This window comes from Perognathus longimembris, chromosome 2, assembly GCF_023159225.1.
Source record: "Perognathus longimembris pacificus isolate PPM17 chromosome 2, ASM2315922v1, whole genome shotgun sequence".
NCBI lineage: Eukaryota > Metazoa > Chordata > Mammalia > Rodentia > Heteromyidae > Perognathus > Perognathus longimembris.
The window spans coordinates 143,220,442-143,243,589 of record NC_063162.1 but is presented as its reverse complement, the minus strand read 5'-3'; the positions used below and the strand labels follow the sequence as shown (position 1 = coordinate 143,243,589).

General features: G+C 50.6%; 1 protein-coding gene and 1 long non-coding RNA gene across 4 annotated transcripts in view; one reads left to right on the top strand and one right to left on the bottom strand.

Moving 5' to 3' along the window:
• The window catches only part of Hipk2 (homeodomain interacting protein kinase 2), a 179,921-nt gene extending 158,931 nt beyond the window's left edge, over positions 1 to 20,990 (top strand). For all 3 annotated transcript variants that reach the window (XM_048340320.1, XM_048340322.1, XM_048340321.1), the window contains exons 13-15: positions 8,467 to 8,714; positions 12,397 to 12,557; positions 13,895 to 20,990. In XM_048340320.1, the coding sequence (XP_048196277.1) occupies positions 8,467 to 8,714; positions 12,397 to 12,557; positions 13,895 to 14,356 (871 nt within the window). In that variant the 3' untranslated portion in view covers positions 14,357 to 20,990. The remainder of the gene's footprint in view (positions 1 to 8,466; positions 8,715 to 12,396; positions 12,558 to 13,894) is intronic.
• LOC125347211 lies at positions 7,854 to 8,524 on the bottom strand. Its single transcript, XR_007210131.1, has 3 exons — positions 8,391 to 8,524; positions 8,049 to 8,051; positions 7,854 to 7,864 (listed from the first exon to the last, which is right to left on the bottom strand). It is a non-coding gene; the product is annotated as an uncharacterized LOC125347211 (long non-coding RNA).
• Positions 20,991 to 23,148: the final 2,158 nt, after the last annotated feature.

The following is a 23,148-nucleotide window of genomic DNA, read 5'->3' as shown; positions in this document are numbered from 1 at the left end:
ACATGGGCCGCAGGATAACAGGGAGAGTTGGGGACAGGCAAGGGAGAAAGGTATGCAGCGTTATCCCAGGTCACAGCTGTGGCCTGGCTGACTCCTCTCAGCCTTTGTCTTGGAGTTGCTCCCTGGTCCTCGAGGCCAAGTTTACCACCGGAAGGAAGCACAGGTCGCCTGGCAGTGATGCTCCCAGCTTCGGGCTGCTTCCTGGACGATGATTAGAAGGTGTGGCTGTCTGAGGGGCAGTTTGTCTTTGTCACAAGATGTGTATTTGTGAATCCTGTCCTTAGAGCCCAAGGTGACTGTCAAATGACCGCCACAGATCAAAACGCTCCCCTACAAAGTGGGGGTGCTGAGTGTCCCAACTTTTTTGTTCATTCACATGGGAAGATAAAGCAGCTTTTGAGTTGCCTGCTACATTCCCAATCAACAGAAGAAGACACACAAGGTACGGGAAAGCTCTTTGGCAAACCCAAATTGATAAAAAAATAATTAGTTTCCGGATTAAGATTCATGTGCCGTGCCGTGCCATTGAAGAAATGGCGAACTTAATTACTGGTATGAATAACTGATTCACTTCCATCATTAGCTTAACAACTTGTAGTCCTATTCTGTCCCTTCCTGTGGCCCCCAGCAAGCCTTGCAGGGACTCCTACCAGAGCATGGTGCCCTGAGCCCTACTGTGTGCCGGCTGCTCGTCTGTGTGCTGGCTACCTCAGGAGAGTGGACGTTTTCACTCTTGGAGAAGGTTTTAAGAAGTGGGCAGCACACCAGGGGGCCAGTGTGCTGCTTTCTTCCTTTCAATGAGTCACTGTTGGACCAGATGACTCTTCGGATATGGTTAGAGAGTTGCTCTAAAAATAGGAGAATTAGGTAATAAGCATTTTTTTTTTGCATACCCCAGGATTACATAGTAGAACTGACCTTATTTAAATAGATGGTTTTGATAGAAAGCATTGAGCTGAACAAGCCATCTTTTCTCACCTGGAATTTCCCTGACAGGTGCTTGTCCTATTTATCCAGAGCTGGGTGCCAACCTCATCTTGCACTAAGACTGTCTTGCAGAGGTCGTCAGGATAAACCAGAGTGGCTCATTGAGCTGATCAGCTAGCACTTACTCTGCCTGGTTTCCATTATTCATTCGTATACTCACGCATTCAATTACTTGGCTGTCTCTGGCAGGTGCTTTTGCTTTCCTGAGGTAATCAGGGCATGGCTGCTTTCTGTGAGCCACTTCGTATGTGCAAGCCACTCAGAGACTGAGCCAACCAATGTTGCCTAAAACATAAAACTCTAAGAAAATTGAATCATAAATATCACACATTTTTTTTAGATTTAAAAAAAAATTGGTCACTGGTGACTCCAGCCAGCTATAATCTGAGCTGCTTGGGAGGCCAAGACCTGAGAATCCATCTCCAGTAAGAATCCCTCTCCATAAGACTCCTGCCTCCAATTAACCATCAATAAAGGAAAGTGGAGCTGTGGCTCAAATAGAGCACTAGCTTTGAGCAAGCGGGGGAGGGGAGCTAAAGGACAGCATGTAGGCCCTGGGTTCAAGCCTCAGTACTGGCAAAAACAAACAGCTAATCACATTCCATGCTGCACAACTTCACCATGAGACTGAAGGAGGGAATGCACATTTAGAACTTTGAACAGTATTTGGGGTGCATCTAATAAATATTTGATCGTCGGAGTTGCAATAAAAGAAGTTGTATTTTTTTTTCCACATACGACATTGACTGTAAGTCAGAGGAACAGAAGGAGTTTATTGGAGATGAGGTTTGACCTTGGTCTTGAAGGATGAAATTGAGATTAGTGAATAGAAATGAGAAGCCCTTTCCAGATAGCACCCTGCTGGGTCAGGGCCATAGGTTCAAATCTGACCCTCTGGCAGCATTTTCTCCATTGGGGGCTGATTTCTATACTTGTTCATTCCTTATTTTTTTCCCATCATTTTAAAATGAGGAAAATCATCTATTGCCATGACAACACAAGGCAGTCGTGAGCTCTTGCAGCTTTGCTCCATATTCAGAAGTGATGTCTATCAAGGCAATTTGAGCAAATCTTTCTCGTTCTACTGTCACTGTCTCTCACTTCCATTAACCAACTTGAAATGAGATTGATAAGCTATCAATATTAATTAGACACAATAGTGGAGTGAATCTCAATAGTATCAACCGTTGTGAGCCTAAAGAATCCACAGTACCAGCCTCAAATGTGTCCCCATTTTTAAAGTGATTCATTAGCAGCTTCTCATCATTCTGCAGGCTGCATCGTGTATTTAGGTAGAATATTCTATTTCTAACAATAGAAGAGATTAGCAAGGGAGCTATAAAAATCAATTCATAAGCTAGGTGTGGTGGTACATGCCTGTAATCCCAGCCCTTAGAAAGCAGAAGCACGAGTATTGCAGTATAAGACCTTGTCTCAAAAATAAAAGGAAGGAAGGGAGGGAGGGAGGGATGGGGAGGGGAGGGGAGGTTAAAGCACCTTTCCCAAACCTGACTCTTTTAAATCGAAAAAGATTAGGCGAGTCAGCATTGAGCTGTGTTGCACATTTGCTCATTGGGGAGGGGGTCTTCAGAGCTACAAAGGCTTCGAATCCATGGAGTTGATGGAGGTCATACCCCTCAACTCTAGACGATAGCAAGAGGACAGCCGCGTGTCTGACAGGCATCCCCAGCGCCTTGGTGAGAGTCCCTGTCTGGGTCTCCTGCCGAGCGTCTGCTCCTCCGACAGCATTCGCAGTCAGCCGGGCCAGCCACCCGCTCTTAAAGACTGTCAGAAAGCCCCTTCAAGGACAGCGTGCTCATTGAGTCACAGCGTGGCCCATTGTGCCTTGATAGTGTTCCACTCATTGGAAATATTTGCCCACATAAAGCCGAAGGTTCTCCCCAGTTTCCAGACTTAAAGAATTATTTGACATCAAGTTAGATTATAGTTTAGGCCACAGCGGTGTGTGTGTGTGTGTGTGTGTGTGTGTGTGTGTGGTGTGTGTGTAGTGTGTGGTGTGTGTGTGTGGGTGTGCTGGTCCTGGGGCTTGAACTCAGAACCTGATCGCTGTCCCTGAGTTTTTGTGCTCAAGGCTAGCACTCTACTTCTTTAAGCCACAGCTCCATTTTTAGCTTTTTGGTAGTTAAGTGGAATTAAGAGTTTCAGGGGTTTTCCTGCCAGCATCACCCTCGGTGATCCCCTATCTCAGCCTCCTGAATAGGTGGGGCTACATGCTGATCTGCCAGACTCAAATCCTAGCTTAAACATCTTTTATACTAAATCTCTGTGGGACCCTCCCAGTGGGTTCTTGAATGCTTCAGGTAATCCCTCTCACCTCGCCTAACTGGTCTAGCTCCAGTTGAGTTGGAACTGGACGAATGCTACAGGCTGCCCACAGCCACGCCACTGAAGGGGCAGCAGAGCCGGGATGAGAACACCCGCTGCTGGGACACCCTAGGGAGTCAGCTTCTGTGTTCACAGGGGGTCCTCCACCCCAGATCATGCACCAGCTGCGGAACGCGTCCTTCCTTCCGGAGATGGCCCAACGAGCCACAGCACGTAGGGCTGCTTACTCACACAGCTCCAGCCCTGGGTGAGGAGCAGGAGAGCAGGCCCCCCCCACACCCCCTCGGGGAACAGAGAAGGGAGGAGAGTCATGGGTCATGGCTCCCAGCTCTTCCTGGGGTTCCGGAGCATTCTGTCACCATGCAGGTGCATACCCCCACACCAGCCTGCTGCCTCACGTCAAGTTGTGTTCCTGCTACAAGGCAGCTCCCCGTCCTTCCCATCTCCTTCCCGTGTTCTCTCCTCCGCTACAGTCCTCACCGTGCCCTCTTACTGTTGGAGAATTGCTTCGCCCCGATGCCTAGGTTCAGGGACCTTGTCCTGGAGCTCCACTTTCTAATTCCTCTGCCAGATCCCAGTTGCCCCACCCCTGAGGTCTTCACCGCCCTGCTGCTCTGTGCCGCTTAATTGCCCATGGTCCTGAGTCTCATTGGCTGTTTTTTCCTGGATGAGCCTATGGAAAGAGAGAGAGAAGACTGTGTGTGTGTGTGTGTGTGTGTGTGTGTGTGTGTGTGTGTGTGTGTGTGTTGTGCAGTCCTGGGGCTTGAACTCAGGGCTTAGGAACTCTCCCTGAACATTTTTGCCCAAGGCTAGTGCTCAACCACTTGAGCCACAGTGCTATTTCCAGGTGGTTGGTTGATTGTTGTTGTTGTTGTTATTGGCAATAAGACTTCTATGGGCTTCGCTGGCTTTGAACTGCATTCAGATCCCAGCCTCCTGAGTAGCTGGGATTACAATCATGAGCCACTGGTGCCCAGCTCGACTTTTTTAAATTGAGATATAATTCACATACTATATGATCTATCTCCCCTTTTAATATATACAGTTCAGCAAAGGGGGAGCATGTGTATTCATGTTTTTACTGGGAATAAAATATATAACAAGAGGGGTTTGGAATATGGCCTAGTGGTAGAGTGCTTGCCTCGCATACATGAAGCCCTGGGTTTGATTTGATTTCCTCAGTACCACATAGATAGGAAAAAACAGAAATGGTGCTGTGGCTCAAGTGGAAGAGTGCTAGCCTTGAGAAGAAAAAAAAAATGCCAGGGACAGTGCTCAGGCCCTGAGTTCAAGCCCCAGGACTGGCCATATATATGTATATATATGAATGAATATGACAAGAGCTGGGATTTAGCTCGGTTGCAAAGTGCTTGCTAGAAGTGCAACATCCTGGGTTCATTCTGCAGTACCAAAAAGAAAAGACAAATATATATATATATATATATATATATATATATATATATATATACACACACACAGTTAATTCATATATGTGTGTATAACAAAATTTGCCATCTTATTAGCACTCCAGTGACATGAATTGTATTCGTAGTGTTATGCAACTATCATTACCTATTTCTACAACTTTCCTATCACTCCAACCAAGATCTCTATCCCCATTAAACAAGCATTTACCAGTTCTCTCTGCTCTCCAGCCTCTGTCACCTCCAGTCTATTTTCTTTCCATATGAACTTACCTAAGTCTGGAGGTTGCCTGTCTGTGGCATTGAGAAATAATGGTTTCTGGCTTGTTTCACTTGCTGCTCTCAGGGCTAATCCATATTGTAGAACTTCATTTGACCTCTGACATAGGCTGTCATTGTTTATGCGCCACGCTTTGTCCATTCCTCTATTGACAGGTGCTGGCTTGTTTCCACCTCCCACTGTTAGCAGTAATGTTGCTAGGAACGTTGGCTTACACTTTTCTGTTTGACTCCTTGTTTTCAGGTCCTTCTAATATACACCTAAGCATCCACTGCTGAGTCTTGCTTAGCTGTCTTTTCTTTTCTTTCTGGTGCCAGTACTGGGGTTTGAACTCAGGACCTCACACTCTTGCTTGGCTTTTTGCTCAAGACTGGCACTCTACCACTTGAACCACATCTGCACTTTTTGCTGTTTACCTGGAGATAAGAGTCTCTCAGGGCCGGGAATATGGCCCAGTGGCAAGAGTGCTTGCCTCGTATACATGAAGCCCTGGGTTTGATTCCTCAGCACCACATATATAGAAAAAGCCAGAAGTGGCACTGTGGCTCAAGTGGTAGAGTGCTAGCCTTGAACAAAAAAGAATCTCTCAGAGTTATCTGCCTAGGTTGACTTCAAATCATGATCCTCAGATCTCAGCTTGCTGAGTAGGGAGGATTACAAGCATAAACTACAGGCTTCCAGCTACTTTTAGCTTTCTGAGGAGCTACCATATGGACTTTCTGGGTTAAAACTATGACAAGCGAGAGCTATGGGGTCTTCGTTAATTAAAATCTCTGTTTTATCCAAGTTAATGTGAAGAGCTGTAAATATATGCAACCAATTCATTCTTCACCTTCTTTTGCATTCTGAGCAATTATCCTCTGTATGAGTCATTTGACAGTTAAGCTTGGGAGGCTTGGTGACACCCGTTATTCTCTTTAACTGGTTCTTTTAAAGCTTTTACTGTTTAACTTGTCATGTTGTTACACAGTCTCCCACTGAGATTTTCATCTTCTCCAGGGCAGAGACAGGTATTAGCTTTCCTTACACAGATATTCCCTGTAGCACCAATCACACATCTCCAAGATTCCTAACTGAAGACTTGCAATTTTCTTTCCTATCAATCTTCGGGTATGCAGACTGGTAAAAAAAAAAAAAAAAGAAGAAGAAGAAGAAAGTGGGAGGTGGAGGGGGTTGCTTTATTAGCAAGTCCTTACCTCCTTAGAATTCTCCGCTGAAATAAGTTTATATCTGCAAACCTCTTTTGTATTTTAGGGTGGCATAACTGATTTAATACAAATTGAACATCCTTAATACTGACTTGAGACCAGTCGTATTTTGAATTTCAGGGCAGAGGTTAGAGAACTGTTTTGGAGGTTTTTCGTTTTTGGATTTTAAACATGAAATTTATTAATGTTTTATGTCCACCTAATACATGATGCCTGAAGGAATGTTATACAGTACTTTTAGTACGCTTGCTTTTTTTCCCCCCTAGTACTGACTCTAGAACTCTGAGCCTCATACTTGCTGGGCTTTTTTTTTTCCCCTCCAGGCTGGTGCTTTTTCACTTGAACCATGCCTCCACTTACGGCTTTTTGTTGATTTATTGAAGATAAGAGTATCACAGACCTCTTCCTGGGCTGGCTTTCAGGTGTGATCCACAGATCTCAACCTCCAGAGTAGCTAGGATTGTTGGCGTGGATCACGCGTGCATTCTGCTTCCTGTCCTAAGAGGCCAGGTGTGGATGTTTCCTTTTACTCGGGAAGTTGTGCCTTTGAGGCATTTTGAATTTCAGCCTTTTGAAGGAGGGATGTCAACCTTCATAATAATAATAGCTAACTTTTGTGCTTACTACTATCTAGCACTGTGCAAAGCACTTTGCTTGTATTTTCTCACCTCGTTTGCAGAACAAGCCTGTGATGTAGAGTATTGTTGTTCACCTGAGAGGTTAAACAGCCACCCCAGGGCTGTCACCAGCACATGTGAAAGTAGACACCCGGCTGCCGGCCCAGGTTTATACACATAGAACCAGTCCAATGCCACCCTGAACTCTGCCACTAGAGGCCATGCCAAGTCTCGGCCAAGAATGGCAAATCCTCTTGTGGGCTTTCACCCCCACCCCCACCGCTCCAGCCTCATGTTGAGGGTCCTCAGCCCTGCTCTGACCTCCACTCACCTTCTGGCTGGCTGCCCCAGGACTCTTGAGCATGTCCAGTGCTCTGCTGTGCTGTCTTGGAAAGAGCTGGCCTGGCTCTGTGACTTTGGACAAAACCGTGAGGGGCAGGGGTCACTGCAGGTCCATCAGGCTGACAGAGAAGTCCACGCCAGGTTCTTTTCTCATCGAGCTAGCTGGAAAAGGGCCCTCTTGGTAGACTGTTGTTATTTCTTAAAAATAAATGATCGATATTCAAAAATAGAACCGCCGTTTTTAAAGCACTGCACACAGTAAGTAATAAATTCCACATCCATCACCCGAGTAGTCTCTCGCTAACCCAGGAAGCAGACAGGATCGGTTCCCAGAGTAACCACAGGGACAGAAACATCTCTGAAAAGAAGGTGCTGGCTAAGAGATGGCCCAAGCCAGGTCCTCGCTCCCCTCAGATGTAGTTCCAGGTAGAAAGTGAAGGCCACGGGTGCAGAGTGCTTGTGGGGTGTTAGAGGCACGCAGGAGCCTTCCCACCAGGCCCAGTGGGGCGGGGAAGCTGCAGCCCCCCCCCCCCCCGCAAGCAGAGGCCTCCTGGAGGCTCTCAGCCACCTGCACACTAAGTGGCCCGTCAGAGCGCGAGCTGGGAGAGGGCGTGGCGCCCAGTTCTGCGTCCCCCTCTCAGCGGCTCCCGCACCCACACACTGTCGGCATCAGCCCCCCCCCCCCCGGGGCTTTGTCTTGCTCCATCCAGCTGCAGCGGAGCTGAAGCCCACACTTAGGACCACTTCCTTCCCAGCAGTGTGGTCGTGCGCCACCGGGCCCCTAGGTAGTGTGCTTCCTGCAACTGTCTCTCCTAGTGCAGCCTGCCGAGTCGCCCACACAGACAGCCTCCGGCTCCTCACTGCGCCCCGCGCCAACCCCTCCTCCTTCCTGTTTTCACGTGTGTGCCCCACCCCCAGCCCATACTGCACGATAGATTCCCCAAAATGCCGGCATAAGCCTGGTGCCTCACGCCTGTAATCCTAGCTTCTCAGGAGGCTGAGATCTGCACGTCACAGCCCAGGCAGAAAAGTCCATCAGACTCGTCTCTAGTTAACTACCAAGAAAAGCCAGAAGCAGATCCGCAGCTCAAGTGGTAGAGTGCTAACCTTGAACAAAAAAGCTCAGGGATAGTGACCAGGCCCTGAGTTCAAGCCCTAAAACTGGCACTCACGTGTGCACACGCACGCACACACACACACACACACACTGCTGGTGTCGTGTATCACCCTCTTGATCCTCACTTCTCCCTTCCCCTTCCCAGCACTGTCTCCAAGCAAAGAAAAAACGTCATCAGCTGCGTCACAGTGCACGACTCTCCCTACTCGGACTCCTCCAGCAACACCAGCCCTTACGCGGTGCAGCAGCGCGCGGGCCCGCACGCCACCAGCTCCTTCGACTCCAAGGGGGCCCTGGAGAGTCACTGCACCGGCAACCCCCGCACCATCATCGTGCCCCCCCTGAAGACCCAGGCCAGTGAGGTGCTGGTGGAGTGTGACAGCCTGGGGCCGGGTAAGCAGGGGTCACGGCAGGCCGGGACTCCATTTCCTTGTTTGCGGCTGCTTTTCTTGTTTGCTGAAAGTCTCAAGTCCTGATTTTCCACGTAGATCCGACACAGAACTTCATCCAGGGAGCCACAGGCGGGTTCTGTGGACCACCACAGTGTCCAAGCAGCATTTTCCCTTTGGTAATTCCATAGTCAGCACGCCTTTGCCTTTATGGTGGAAAGGAAAGCCACACGATGTGCCTTGTCCCCTGTCCCCTGGGACCTCCCGTTCGGCATTCCCTGGGTGACCCCAGACGTCGCTCTACCCAGGGAGCTCTATGGCCTCCTGTGGAGGTGTCTTGCTATGTGAGGGTCACACAGACTCCTCTGCGCCCCTCAGAGCCCTTCCTTGAACACAAGAAATCAGAGCCACACAGGAGGCTCATGCCTGTATTCCAGCCTACTGAAAAGTTGAGCTCTGAGGATGATGATTCAAAGTCAACCCTGGGCAGAAAAGTCCGTGAGATTCTTTTCTCCAATTAGCCACCGAAAAGCTAGCAGTGAAGCTGTCTCCAGTGGTAGAACACCAGCCTTCAGCAGAAAAAGCTAAATGAGAGCTCTGGGCCTTACGTTCAAGCTCTAGTACTGGCACCGAAGCACTGAAATTACAATTAAGTAAAAATAAAAGAACGGCCAATCCCTGAGGCTTGTCCTGAAAATTAGGCCCTAGCATCCAGCCTGGGACCTCGCTCAGCCTTCTGTTTCGACCCTACAGTGCTTCTCCTGCGCAGGCTTGTGCTGGGAGAATTGGGGGATTGAACCACAGGAAATCCCGAGTGTTGTACTTTCCCGCCGGGCTGTCACCAGCCACAGCCAGGCCAGGCAACAGGGCTGCGGCCGGGATACAGAGAGGGGCTCCGGAGGGGGTCTGCAGAGGCTTTTCCAGCCACTGCCCCAGGCCAGCCCGCGGGTATAGGTCAGGATGCCAGAACACGGTCCTAAAACCCACAGCCAGCCTGGGACAGTGCCCCTTCCCACCCCAACAGATCCTACCTGAAGGGAAGGGAAGTGGAAGCAGCCTCCCGCATCCTTCTCCCTCGGCTTCCTCATCCCGATCTGAGGAGAGAACCCCAGTGGGGTGCGTGCACAGACCTGTGTCCGGGCTCTTCCCCTGACTTGGCAGCTCCCCTACCCCCCCCCCCCCCCCCAGCCATCTGTCTTCAGAAGACATGTTCCTCAAATGCAGCCGGCCTGCCCTGACCCGTTTCCACATCCTGACTGCTGCCGGTCACAGAAAAAGCACAAGGGCTTCCTGGAAGGATGCCGGGCTAGGAACGTTCACCAGTTGTGTTCCAAGCAGGCTAGCGATCCACCCTTCCAGGCCCTCATTACTAAAGGCAGCACGCCCGACACCTGTGCCCCAGCGCTTGGTGTCCCAGCTTGGAGCACATCCGCCCGTCCTTCGCGTTGGCCAGAGTGCAAGGTTTAGTTAACAATGACACACGTGGTAGCTAGCAGGGACATGGTGCTAGATGCCTGATTATGGATTGGTAAGAACCAGATGCCAACTAGTCCCCGGTGGTAACTTATTTCCTTTTACAAGGTGGGGGGGGGGGGGAAGGTGATTCGTTCCCCAGGTTTTGTGAGGCGAGGCTTTGACAAACCAAGGTTGGCTGAGGCGCAGTGTTGGGGCTCAGGACCCTGATTCCCAAAGTCACACCTGTTCCCCAGGGCCGGCCTGGCTCTGGACTCGTGGGAGCTCCGCACACCAATCCCCGTGTACCCTCGCGGGCTTGATGCAGCGGGTGGGCTGGGGAGGGCCCTGGGTGTCCCCTCCTGGTGAGAGGCTCCCCCCCTCTACCTTTAGCTGGGATCTCCTAGCCCCGGGCCCCCAGTTTCCCTTCTTGCCAGGCTGAGACTTCGAAGGCGCCTTCTCTCCGTCTGCAGTTCATCAACCCCTCTCTCTGCTAGCCCCAGCCTCCAGCTTCCATCTTATTTTCATCACCCTGGCATCTGTTATAGAAATGGTCCAAACAACTCAGTCCAGGCCTGATCTTGATTACCAGTGGCTCCTTAATATCTCTCCCTCTGTCTACACCAGCTCCCAGGCGAGGCCCCAGCAGGGACGAGCCAGAACTCGGGGCCCAGTTTACACATGCTGACTGAACTCTTCTTTGTTTTTTAGCTTGCTTTTGTTCTGGTTTCTGAAGGGCCTGATGCTTGCCAAGCAGGTACCCCACCACTTGAGCTCTGGCCCCGGTCACTGTTGCTTTATTGTTTTTAATGGGGTCTCGAGTTCATACCTGGGCAAGTATAGATCCCCCCTATTTATATGACAAGTGTATTCTACCATACCATGCTTATCGATTGAGATGGGGTTTCACAAATTTTTTCCTAGGCTGGATTCTTGAGCTTTTAAATGCTGACTATAAGCAATACTTGTATCTATGTTGTTGTTGTTTTTAACTCTGTAACAACAAAAATGACAGCCTTCCATCTTTTTCTACTCCATAAGCATTTGAGTGAAAGAGCACAAGAAAGCATAGAACCTTTTGGGCATGCTTGCCCAGGCTGTTGTTGAGAGTTGTACCTAAAGAAACTCTTATTACCTTCTCATCTGTGTATCTGCTTGGTTTTCTGTCGTTAGCTCTGGGTGTGTGCTTAACGAGGGGCTATGGGATTCCAGTTAGGTATTAATGAGACCCTTGGTGCGACAGGCCAGCCCTTTAGTAGAAGAGCTGAGATGTAGGGCCCTCCTGGAGCTGGCCGAGCCTCCCCTTTGGCACCAGAACTCTTGGACTCCTAGCCCACCCAGTTGGATGGTTATGGCCTGACCAGCCTGGTCTCCAGCACCTTCCCCTGCCTTTCCCTCTGGCCTCGGCTCCTTGTCCACATGTTCTATGATGCCTCCTCCAAATTCCTTCTCTCACACCATCCATGCCAAATGGCACATGGCCACAATTGCCTGGCCTATAGCAGAACTTAGAAAATACTTGGCTGGGTTAAGACAGCCAGACTCTAAAGAGGCTCCGGGTTCCCCTCATCCCAGCACCTAGAGCCACCCTAACTGGGGTGCAGCCTGCCTTTCTTCAAGCCTTTCTGGCTTCTTGGGGTGTTTTCCACTGTCTAGCAAAATCAGCACCCTAAACTCTGAGGACAGACTTAAGCCACCCTCAAGTGCTAAGGCAGATTACCAAGATGTAGAGCCACCTGCTGGCCAGGTAGAGTCCCTACATCTGGCACACCCTCAGGGCTGTTCCTTGGTGAATTGCTTTCATTCTACCGAGGGTCAGGGAACCAAACCAGTGACTGGTACAGGATGGTGTTCGCTTCTGCTGTTCCTTCTGGCTGTTCCCAAGGCCCCACCATGGGCACGACCGCATCCGGGCCTCTGAGCAGACTCACCTCCCAGAGCCCACTGTGACAAGCCCTGGGAAGACCAGTGAGGCCCAGCTCATGCCTGCAGCCCACCTACCCTCCCCTGTGCCTTTGCCCTTCACTTTGCATCATCTTTTCCCCTTCATTTGCCACCCCACCCAGTGGCCAGAGCCCAGCTCAACTCCTCTTGGAGTCCAGGGCAAATCCTGGCGGGCCTGAGGGGCTGGCTCGTGTCTGGCCAGTCTGATGAGCGTGCCTTCCCTGGAAGGCCACTGTTTTCTGGGCAGCCGAGGACCCCACCCCTGACCTGTGCCCTGCTCCTCCCCACAGTCAACGGCAGTCACCACTCGTCCTCCTACAAGCCCAAGTCCTCCAGCAACGTGACCTCCACCAGTGGTCACTCTTCAGGGAGCTCATCGGGAGCCATCGCCTACCGGCAGCAGCGTCCAGGCCCCCATTTCCAGCAGCAGCAGCCCCTCAATCTCAGCCAGGTAAGAACCCCGCCCCCCCCCCCCCCCCCCGGAAAACATGCCTGTGCACACACTCGCAAGCAGACTTCCTAGGCCCTCAGTCTTCCGCTGAAGAGATGGTTCTGGTAGTGACTGTCCTGCAGTAGCAGGAGGGGTTCCACGTGGCTTCTTCTCAGTCATCCCCGGGCAAGTCAGTGTCACTGGCTCGCAGAGTTCCAGCTCAAAGCAAGGCGACTCGTCCAGCGTTCTGGGGCACTTGGTGGCATGCTGCCTGCGCTTAAAAACAGGAAGACCCGGGGCTGAGGATATGGCCTAGTGGCAAGAGAGCTTGCCTCATATACATGAGGCCCTGGGTTCGATTCCCCAGCACCACATATACAGAAAACAGCCAGAAGCGGCGCTGTGGCTCAAGTGGCAGAGTGCTAGCCTTGAGCGGGAAGAAGCCAGGGACAGTGCTCAGGCCCTGAATCCAAGGCCCAGGACTGGCCAAAAAAAAACAGGAAGACCCAGCCGGGTGCCAGCGGCTCACGCCTGTCGTCCCAGCATCTCAGGACTCTGAGACCTGAGGATTGCGGTTTAAAGTCAGCCTGGGCAGGAAAGTCCAGGAGACTCTTTCCTCCAGGTGACCACCTGAAAACCAGAAGTGGAGCTCACGTGGTAGAGTGCCAGCCTTGAGCACAAAAGCATAGGGACACTGCCCAGGCCCAGAGTTCAAGCCCCCAGACTGGCGACAAATGAAATAAAAATAGGATGGCCCGCAGAGTAGTACCCTATCCCAGCTGCAGGTAGAAGCAACCTCACTGATGGCGGGAGACCCCAGACCAAGAAAGCACGTGCCCTCAGGTGGGCCTCAGTGGTGACCACAGGCTCTCCGGGAGAAGGCTGTTTGCCCTCACAGACGGAATTACAGCCAGCTCCATTTCTGCGTTTCTGATTCTAGAGACTGGATTTCACAATGATAAGAACGTAGGGAAGCCAGGTGCCAGTGGCTCAGGCCCGTGCTCCTAGCTACTCAGGAAGTTGATCGAGATTCAAAGCCAGTTGAGGCAGCAAAGTATCTCCAGTTAACCACCAAAAAAAAAAAACACCTGGAAACCCAGCTGTGGCTCAAGTGGTAGAGTGCTGGCCTTGAATAAAACATCTCAGGGACAGTACCCAGGCCCTGAGTTCGAGCCCCGGGACTGGCACCGCAGTAAGAAAGTAGAGGGCCTCCTGACAACACAGCTTGGTTGCATGGTAAAAGATGGCGGGCCGGGCATTACCCCAGTGAAGCTAAGTTTCCCTGTCGGCACAGGAAGAGAAGCATCTCCGTCACTTCCGCCCGCCTCACGGCCCCTCATTGCTTCTCTTTTCTTCAGGCCCAGCAGCACATGGCCGCAGACCGCACCGGGAGCCACCGACGGCAGCAGGCCTACATCACTCCCACCATGGCTCAGGCTCCGTACTCCTTCCCGCACAACAGCCCCAGCCACGGCACTGTCCACCCCCACCTGGCCGCCGCCGCCCACCTCCCCACCCAGCCCCACCTCTACACCTACACGGCGCCCGCGGCCCTGGGCTCCACCGGCACCGTTGCCCACCTGGTGGCCTCTCAAGGCTCAGCCCGCCACACCGTGCAGCACACGGCCTACCCGGCCAGCATCGTCCACCAGGTCCCCGTGAGCATGGGCCCCCGGGTCCTGCCTTCGCCCACCATCCACCCGAGTCAGTATCCAGCCCAGTTTGCCCACCAGACCTACATCAGCGCCTCGCCAGCATCCACCGTCTACACTGGATACCCACTGAGCCCAGCCAAGGTCAACCAGTACCCTTACATATAGACACTGGAGGGGAGGGGCAGGTGGGGAGGGGGGCTCCTGGGACCCCATGGGGGGGGCTGGCTTTTTATACTGAAGGTGCCACACACAAACAATGCAAATGGGGTGGGGAGGGGGGGCAGGGGACGAGGGGACACACAGGAAACTTGAACTAGAAAGTGGGAGGACTTAGAGCAGAGAACATTTTACAAGGAAGGGATTAAGGAGGGGGAAATCTATGCTTTTTATTTTAAAAGAAAGAAAAAGAAAAAAAAGAAAATATCGGTAACAAAGGAAAAAAAACAAAAACAAAAACAAAACACAGCTCACAAACCCATTTTGCACCAAACCGGAAAGGAGAAGAGAGTCACGAGAAGATTCCAGAAGCGAGGGCCTCCCCAGTTTTTGAAGAACTTTACCTATGAACTTTTCAAAGATTATTTTCATATGACAGCAAGTGCCATTGAAGAATTTGCTGTCAGGGACACCTGATCTGGAAAACCCAGTCGATTTTTGTTTTAAGTAATTGAACATGAAAATTAGGGATTTTTCCAGAACTCAAAGGAGTCAGCACCCCTCCAGAGTGTCAGACCAAGGCCTGAGGAGGCTGCTACTTGGGGGGGACAGTTGGGGGGGGGAAGGAATGGGACAGCCAGGCTGACAAGATCCCCAGTGGAAGGGGCGGGGTCTCCTCCTTCTGAGCACTCTGGATAAATCTCTAAGCAATGTTATTCCTCACATGTGATGGATGTGTGTCGCAAACTTTTTTCTTTTCCCTTTTCTGATTTGTTTGCTCTTTGAACTGACCCCCTAGTCACCTAGCATAGGGCTCGCGGTGTACACGGACACCGCAGCAGAATGTAGCGAACTCCACCCTGGTTTTCTACCTTGTGTTCACCTCCAGTGATACCAATAGACTATTCCTCAATGTAATTGCACAGAAACAAGTGACAGGACCTAGGCATGTAACAAGTGGGGTGGTCCGGGTGAGCGTGTGTGGGTGTGAGCGGGGATGCCACCCTCCCCGTCACAGCCCTCGCCGTCTTGATTCTACATCATTCCCTCCTAGTGCCTTACCGAATGACAGACAGACAGACAGATGCGGTGGAAGGGTTTATTTCCACTGGTATTCCAAGAACTAGCTGAGGCTAGTTAGACACCATCCCACTTCTTCTGTTGTGCTGTTGAATATTTCACTTGGGTTTATGTGTGTTTGTTTGTTTCTCAATTCTCATGCCTGTTGTCTTGCTTGGGTTGTGTGGGTGTCAAAGGAGGTGAGGAGAACAGGCAGTGTAGGAGGCGAGAACCTGTGGACTCTTGAGAGAGATGTTAAGTGCTTGGGCACATCTGGTGACAGGGATTGGTTGTGTTGAGTTTTACTTTGGATGTAGAGACCCAGAGAAACTCCCTGCCCTTCACCCTCACCCCTCACTTGCCCTGGGCTCTGCCTCCTGTAGCCCCCTTCCTCTGGCCAGCTACAGGGAGGGCAGGAGATCCCGCCCTCCATTTCTAGCTGCATCCCTAGCCCCTCCTCTAGAAGCCTGGTATTCTCAAGCCCCCCTGCCCTGCTCTCCCTCTACTGTGCACCCCAAGGGCGCACCTGATTTTGCTGTCTGTTGTCAGATCCTTTCCTTGATACCATTTGGGCCTGGCATTGGAGGGGTCTGTTGGACAGAGGGCTAGAAAAGGATACTTGGGAGGGTGGCCAGGCGTCTGACCCAGAACTTGAGGAAACACTCCCAGATAGTTACATCTCCAAAGAAATCTTGGATGTGCCGTCTCGGGACCTTTAATCCATTGTCGACTTTCACCCCGCAGGTGGGTAGCGGGTGGGAACTTGTTCAGAGTGAAGCACTCTGAAGCACATGGATGCTGGAGAAGTTGTCTGGCCCACGATGGGCTTAGAAGGGTCTTTTGCTCAGCCAAGTGCCCAAGCACAAGAGATCTTCCAGCCAGCAGCCTATCCTCATCCTCCCTCCTGGTCCCCCCTCCCTCCACAGGCCCCCCCCCAGCCCTTTCCTGTGAAGGGTTTTCCTTGTGACACCCACCCTCTCTCAGTAACAAAGCTGTTACTTAGCTCTTAGCTGTGAAACAACCCTGGAAACTTCCTCCTTCCCCTCCCCCCACTTCCCTACTTCCCAACCATAAATTCTTATAAAGAATTAGGTCCCCAAACTGGAAAAAATGTACTGCAGGCCATGGGCCAACAGGGTACATGGCCTGTGTGAGGCTGAGCATACATAGATGGCATCGCCACGGACCCTCCAGAAGCGGAGTGGTGCAGCGAGATGGCCTCCTCTTGGGCTATGATTCATATTGGCTTTAGGCGGTTTCGGGAGCCCCTGTCCTGAGCCACCAGAGAATGGTCAATTCAGAGAGGGTGAGGGCACAAAGCCTTCTGAAGACCCCTGAGCCACCAGTTGGCAGCTGGAAAACCTGACGGTAGCAATGTCCCATCAGACCTTCTCATACCTACTTATAGAGTCTGGTCTTGGCTGTAAGTCTGACTTTGCCTTACTGGTAGTGTCCCGGGCTCCCCGGCACAGAGCTGATCTTCCAGTGGTAAAGTTGGCTCGACACATTCTTTCCATTTCATTCCATCTGTTTCAGCTGAAGATCCTTCATCTTTCACCCCCATGCCCAATAGATTCTTTTCTCCCTCCATATCAGGAATTAAAATTCCATGCTGCTCATAAAGGTAATATTATTGTACTGATTATTTTTTGTTATTGTCCTTGTCATTATCATTATCCTGTTGCTATTTTAGTTCAGGGTTTTAAGTGCACATTTATTCCAAGTATCCATGTTTTCTCTTGAATATTTAAACTTACTATGTCTGTGAGTAGTATTATCAGTATACTGGAGGGACATACAGATGTCCAGTTTTTGTCAGATTTTAAAAAAATGGAAAGTTGGAAAGTTGCAGGAGTTAGGAAGATTGTTCCTATCGCCTCTATTTTAACAAGAGCCATCGAGTAAACTTCATCACAGAATGGCATCTTCAAAAGAAAATGTCATTTATGTCCTGCGCAGCCCAGCTTGGGAACTTAACAGTGTGGTCCCCACCAACGATGTTATGGTTTCTAGACTCAAAGTGGCTAGGGCTGTCACATGGGCATCAGTTCCTGGGCTCAGGTGCTCAACACTGACTGTTGGACCCTTCGAGCCAGCTGCTCATTCTCTGTGCCCTCCCATGCATCTGAAATCTATTTGACTGTAGATTCTCGGCTTCCCTCACCTGATATGTAAGCGCGCACACACACACACACACACACACACACAAAAAAAAAAAAAATCCCCCTTTCTGGAGCTGACCCGACCCCTCTCTGGGCATACCCCGAATGTGGCTTGCATCCTTACAGTTGTCCCCACTGGATGGCGCTGGGAACACATAGGAAGATGACAGGCAGCTGGTACCTTCCTGGGGACATTTCCATTTTCCTATCCCTTCCTCCCCTTAGACTGTATACTCCTTACTGAATCAGTCTGCCTGCTATCCCTCTAAACGTCCTACCAGCACACAATATTAGTGAGCCAAAAAGAAGAACTGGAAGGTCACACAGAGAAGCCTGGTTAACGTCCAACTACTGCTTAGACAGTTGTCAGCCAGCACGCCTCTGAAAGCATTGGCCCTGCAAGTCCTTACAGCCTATCCCCTGGGCTCTGATTGTGCCTCTCAGTGCCCTGAGCTTTGGGTGCCTGTCCATTCCTGCCCACCATATCCCCAAAACAACCAGGCCCCTGATGAAGAGAAGTGCCAGCTTGCTAAAGGAAAATTGAATTGTGGGGAAGCAGACCACACACCTTCACTCCTAGACCCCACCAGGCACCCTCCTCTACCCGAAACCACACGGGAAGAGCAGCCCCTACCTACCCTACTGGGTCCTCAGGACCAAGTTCCCTGGCAGAAAGGATAGACAAGTTCTCCTGTCCCTCAGACTAAACTTGGAGGCCACAGACTAAGTCTTTGCTTAGACCATAAATCCCCAGCGCCTGCTAGTCCTTTCCTAGTAAAGAAATGGGGTTCAGAGCACAGGAAAAGGTTGTGAAGGACAGGTCAAGGAAAAAGATCTCACCAGAGCCTCAGGAACCTCAAGTCGCTCTGCTGTCACTCTCTGGGGTCTGTCGGGGCCTCGGTAGCCATGTTTCTGTGCCTCTCGGTGATATTCTGGATGTTTCCAAGGGGAAGCTGGTGAGCAGGCCAATGGGTGGGTAAGTCTGGCGTTGATGCCGATGACTGACGTGAAGTGGAGGGGGTGGGCCGCGGTATTCTGAGAAGGAGGCAGGGTGTACGCGTGCAGCCGCCCGGGCGGCATGGTGCAGGGCCCGCGTGGTCTCCTGGACGGCCTCTGCGTTCCTCACCTTCCTGGCAGCTGAGTTGTTTGGGGACTGCAGAAGCCAGCAGGGCGCTGTCACCCCCACCCTCCCCAGCCCCCAGGACTTGACCTGCACCAGCACCACAGTGTTGGTGGAAGGTTGGGAAGGGGAGACTACCACAACCCGCAGGCTGGTCCCCCTCGGCAAGGTCTTGGGAGTTGCGAGCACTCCTTTTGGAATGAGCGAGCGAGCGCGGGGTGAGGATTTCGCAGGAGCGAGTGTGTTGGAGGCAGTGGAAGGAAGTTCTTGGAAACCAGAGCGAGGAGATGAGGAGGTTTACGGAAGTCTTACTGGTGGTTTGTGGTGGCAAGAACGGCCTGGGTTCCCCCCCCTCCCCTTCCCCACCCTCCTCCCGGGACAAGGTAGATGAGGGAGGGCTGCGCTTGCTGGCCTACCAAGTAGCTGCTAGGACAGAAAGAAGACAGCTCAACCAACCCAGAATTCCACCCAGAGGCCCATGCTGGGACTGCAGCCACCTGCAGAGCCCTTGTGGCGTGACCCCTTCGAGCCCGTGGACTGGCAGGCTGCTTTCACTTTGGTGGTTTTGCTTCCTGGTGTGTTTCTTGCTGATTTTTCAGAGGCGGCCCTCAACCTTGTGCAAGCCAGAGATGTCCTTACCAAATTGGAAAGGAAGGTTAAGTAGTTCCTTTCTGTAGCCAAAGAACCCTTCTCAAATACACCTCCACCGACGGACAAAACGGGATCCCTCCTGTCCCTTCCTAGGCAAAATGGCACTGCTAGCAGTGAGATTCTATTCATCCTTCTCCTCTTTATCCATTTCGTGATTTCAAAGCCCAACTCATCTATTAAGAAGGCTTGGAGTAGCATCCTAAACTCTACCTGTCTCAGGAAGTGCTTACCTCAGCTCCTGTTGCCATGGGAACAAGGATCAGACCTTCCTTGGCCGCTTCTGCAGTACCTCTCCACCTCTGTATCCCAGGGTTCTCAGCTGTGGTCTCCAAGACTGGACTCTCTAGAAAACTTGAGTGTGACAAAATGGAATTTGATTGCCAAAGAGACCTTGTAAAGGCTTTGGCTATGTCACTTACTGCAGTGGGCCAACTTAGGAGAAGTTTCTTGAGTCTTTAGGGCAGCTCCTGAACGTTTTAAGAGAAAACTGGCCCTAGGCTAATTCTTCCCTTCAGGCCTGTCACAGGACCCCAGCACAGAGAGGGCTACCCAGTGCCTTTGGCGAGGCTCCTTATAGGAGCCTTTGAGAGCCCTCCTGTCATTTCAGCCCCATAACTGGAGCATCACATCAGTCACCCATTTGTACAAACAAGCAGTACATACCCTTCAGTAAAGACTTGCTCACATCTGTTGCATACCTGGAGCCATCACCCCAGTGATGTGTGTTCCCCGCTAGCAGAGGAGGCTGACGCTCTGAGAACATAGCGTGTGTTAAAGGAAGGTCATAAAGTAGTGAGGAATCCAGAATCCCCAAGTTTCTAGGCCTTGTTGCTGTATCCAGGCCTTTACTGAAATGCCATTTGGTCTCACTTTTTTAACTCTAATTACTAGTGAGGAGCGCCTGTTCCTGATGAACCCTTTACAGTCCCCTGGGTTCCTGTGTGCTAGACACCATGGTCAGAATTGCTTGCTCCCTGCTTAGCCTTTTCTCTTCCCATTAACCCTATGGGACCAGCAATTCTCAAGTCTCTGTACAGATGTTAGAGCTTATAGCCTGCCCAGGGCACCCACCCAGCTAGTAAGAGGAGCCGACCTGAGCTCTCAACCACCAGCCTCAGCTCTGTGTGTGTGTGTGTGTGTGTGTGTGTGTGTGTGTGTGTTACAGAGAAAGGCTTTTGGAGATGTTACACCATGCCCTTGTGCACTGGGACTCTGAAGGAGGCCCATGCAAAGCGGTTTCCCTGAGCTATATGCAGGTTGAGAACAGTCTCTGGGAGTTTCTTTTGATTTCCCCCAAATTCCTTTTAGATTTCTTTCCAGCCAACTAACTAGCTTTAGTAATGCTGCTATAACAAAACTCTTAAGAGAGTGAAGGGGGAAAATAAGTGTTTTCTTCTTTTAAAAAATAATAACTTTCTTGCTTATAGTTAATTCTAGAAAGGCAATACTAAAGGTATATATTTTTTTCAAAATGCTATTTTTTACTGCACTTGATCAGTATCATGACAGCTCTGATTTCTGTAATGGATTTACTCCACAGCTCTGGGTGGCGGGAAGCAAAGCTTCCACCAAATTGTAAATACCATGCATGGATCAGAGTCCAGGAAACTTTCTCTTTCTATTAAAAAAATAATGAAGAAGAAAAACAAGATGATTTGTAGAAAGAAAGGCAAAACTAAGTTTTCTTTCCAAAAAAAAAAAAAATGCCCTTCTCAGAGGAAAAAAAAAAGCTAAAAACAAAGCAAGGTTGTACAAACTGAGAAAAATTAGCTAAATTTCAGGAATTAAGACATTAGATGTGAAATTAAGAAGGAAGTAATACCTTTTCAGTTTGGTTGAAAGGTGGCAAGAACCTAGAAATGCTTTAGGACTATTCCCGTGTGCTGTGACACGCATCTATTCCCTTGTTTGGGGCAGGTCTCTTGTTTCTTTTTTCTCTCAAAATCATCTTCATTGCCTGGCCCCAGGCTTGTTCGCCTAAATTCTTAAGTGTTTACACACATTGTAGCATCTTTCAGAACTTTTTAACTCCATTGGAAGCAAACCCTAATAGAATGTTGAGATCCTGGTTGGTGTCAGTAGGTATTCTGGGATTCAGACCGAGCGCCTAGACTTTTCTAAAAGGTTGTAGACACATGACACAAACTGTGACCTCTGGCAATACTTACCTCAACTGTGGGCATTCATCCTGGTTTTAGCCTTCTTTGAAATCGTATAGCCAGCTTGATCTTGGAATTTAAAAGACTGTGGGCTGAAAATAATGATTCTTGCACCCTGGTCATCGTTGCTGAAGTGAATTCTGAAGATAGTCCACCTCTGCCACAGAAATGGCCACGCCGTGTGGCCCTGGGGCGCCGTATCCAGGCGCGCATGCACAACCTGTGTTCTGAGCTGCTGTAAGATGCTGTGAGCTTTCAGCTAGATCAAGGAGAGCCTCGTTTTAAACTAAGTAACTAACTGTGGATATTTAAACAGATTTCTGGCTGCATTTTATAGTTCAAGTGTTTTATAGTTTACATTGAAACTGGTACCTTTATTATTAAGACCATTCTGTTTCTAACCGACGGCTTCAGACCCTGGCGATGGAGTGAGGGCCTCCTCACTCAAAGGCTCAGCCCCCCCCTCCCAAGCAGGTGTGTTCTCCCTGTCCATACTATTCCCTTGTGTATGCATTTGCCCCCAGGTAAACTTGCAAGAATGCAAAAGCAGGTGGAGAGGGAAGGGCTTCGGCCTAGCCCCCCAGGTGTGGAGTCTCACCTACTGTCACCTTCGAGGCGTCCGTCTTCCCACCGTGTAGTGAGACCCGACCACTGGCTCATTAGTTTGGTTTTTACTTTGAATGTTTAACTTAGTAATAACTTCACTCACCAGGCAGTAGAGGACCCTAGGATTCAGGTGGTTCTGAAGGCACAGAGGCTATTTCTGGGCCCTCTTTGCCCCCCTCCATGATTTGTGTGTGTGTGTGTGTATCTGTGTGTACACGCGCGAGTACACACACGCACCAGACCTGGAGATTGAACTCAGCCTGCGTGCTCTCCCTGAGCTTTGTTGCTCAAGACTAGCACTCTAACACTTGACGCCCAGCTCCACCTCCAGCTTTTTTTTTTTTTTTTTGGTGGTTCATTGAAGATAAGAATCTCACAGACTTTCCTGCCCGGGCTGGCTTTGAACCTCGATCCTCAGGTCTCAGCCTCTTGAGTAGATAGGATTCTGGGTGAGAGCCACCAGCATCTGGCTTAATCCATGACTATTTTGATCGATTTTTTTGCCAGAGAGAACCACAACCCCCTATTGCCGGTGTTCATTGGCTGCACCCGTGTGTGGGCCCGTCTCCTCTTCATTTGCTCCCTTAAAATAGAATCGGTGTGACCGGACAGGAGTACTGACATCTGAAACCTGTTGTCCATCTGAGAAGTGAAGCCTGGTCCGTGGGCAGAGGCTGAAGGTTCAGTTCAGAGATGATTGGAGCTGCCAAGCGCGGGGGGGGGGGGGGGGGGGGGGCCTCAGGACGGTCCACTGAGGCTTCCGAGATGGAAGTGGGCCCGCCGTCCTGTCAGGCAGGAGCAGACGGGTCATGCCAGCTTCCCTGAGAGCTTGCTTTTGGTTTTCTCTTGTGCCACCACCAAACTGTGGCGAATCTGTGGTGCCCTCGAGGGTGAGCCATTCCTCCAGCAGACATTTGGAAACACCTGGAACCGGAGTGCTCTGTGTTCAAGTCATGCCTTTCCCCTGGGGGACCGCCGAGGGACACCCACACGCTTGTGTTCCTCCTCTCGGCCCTGACTCTCTGTGTGGGATATTCTTCATCT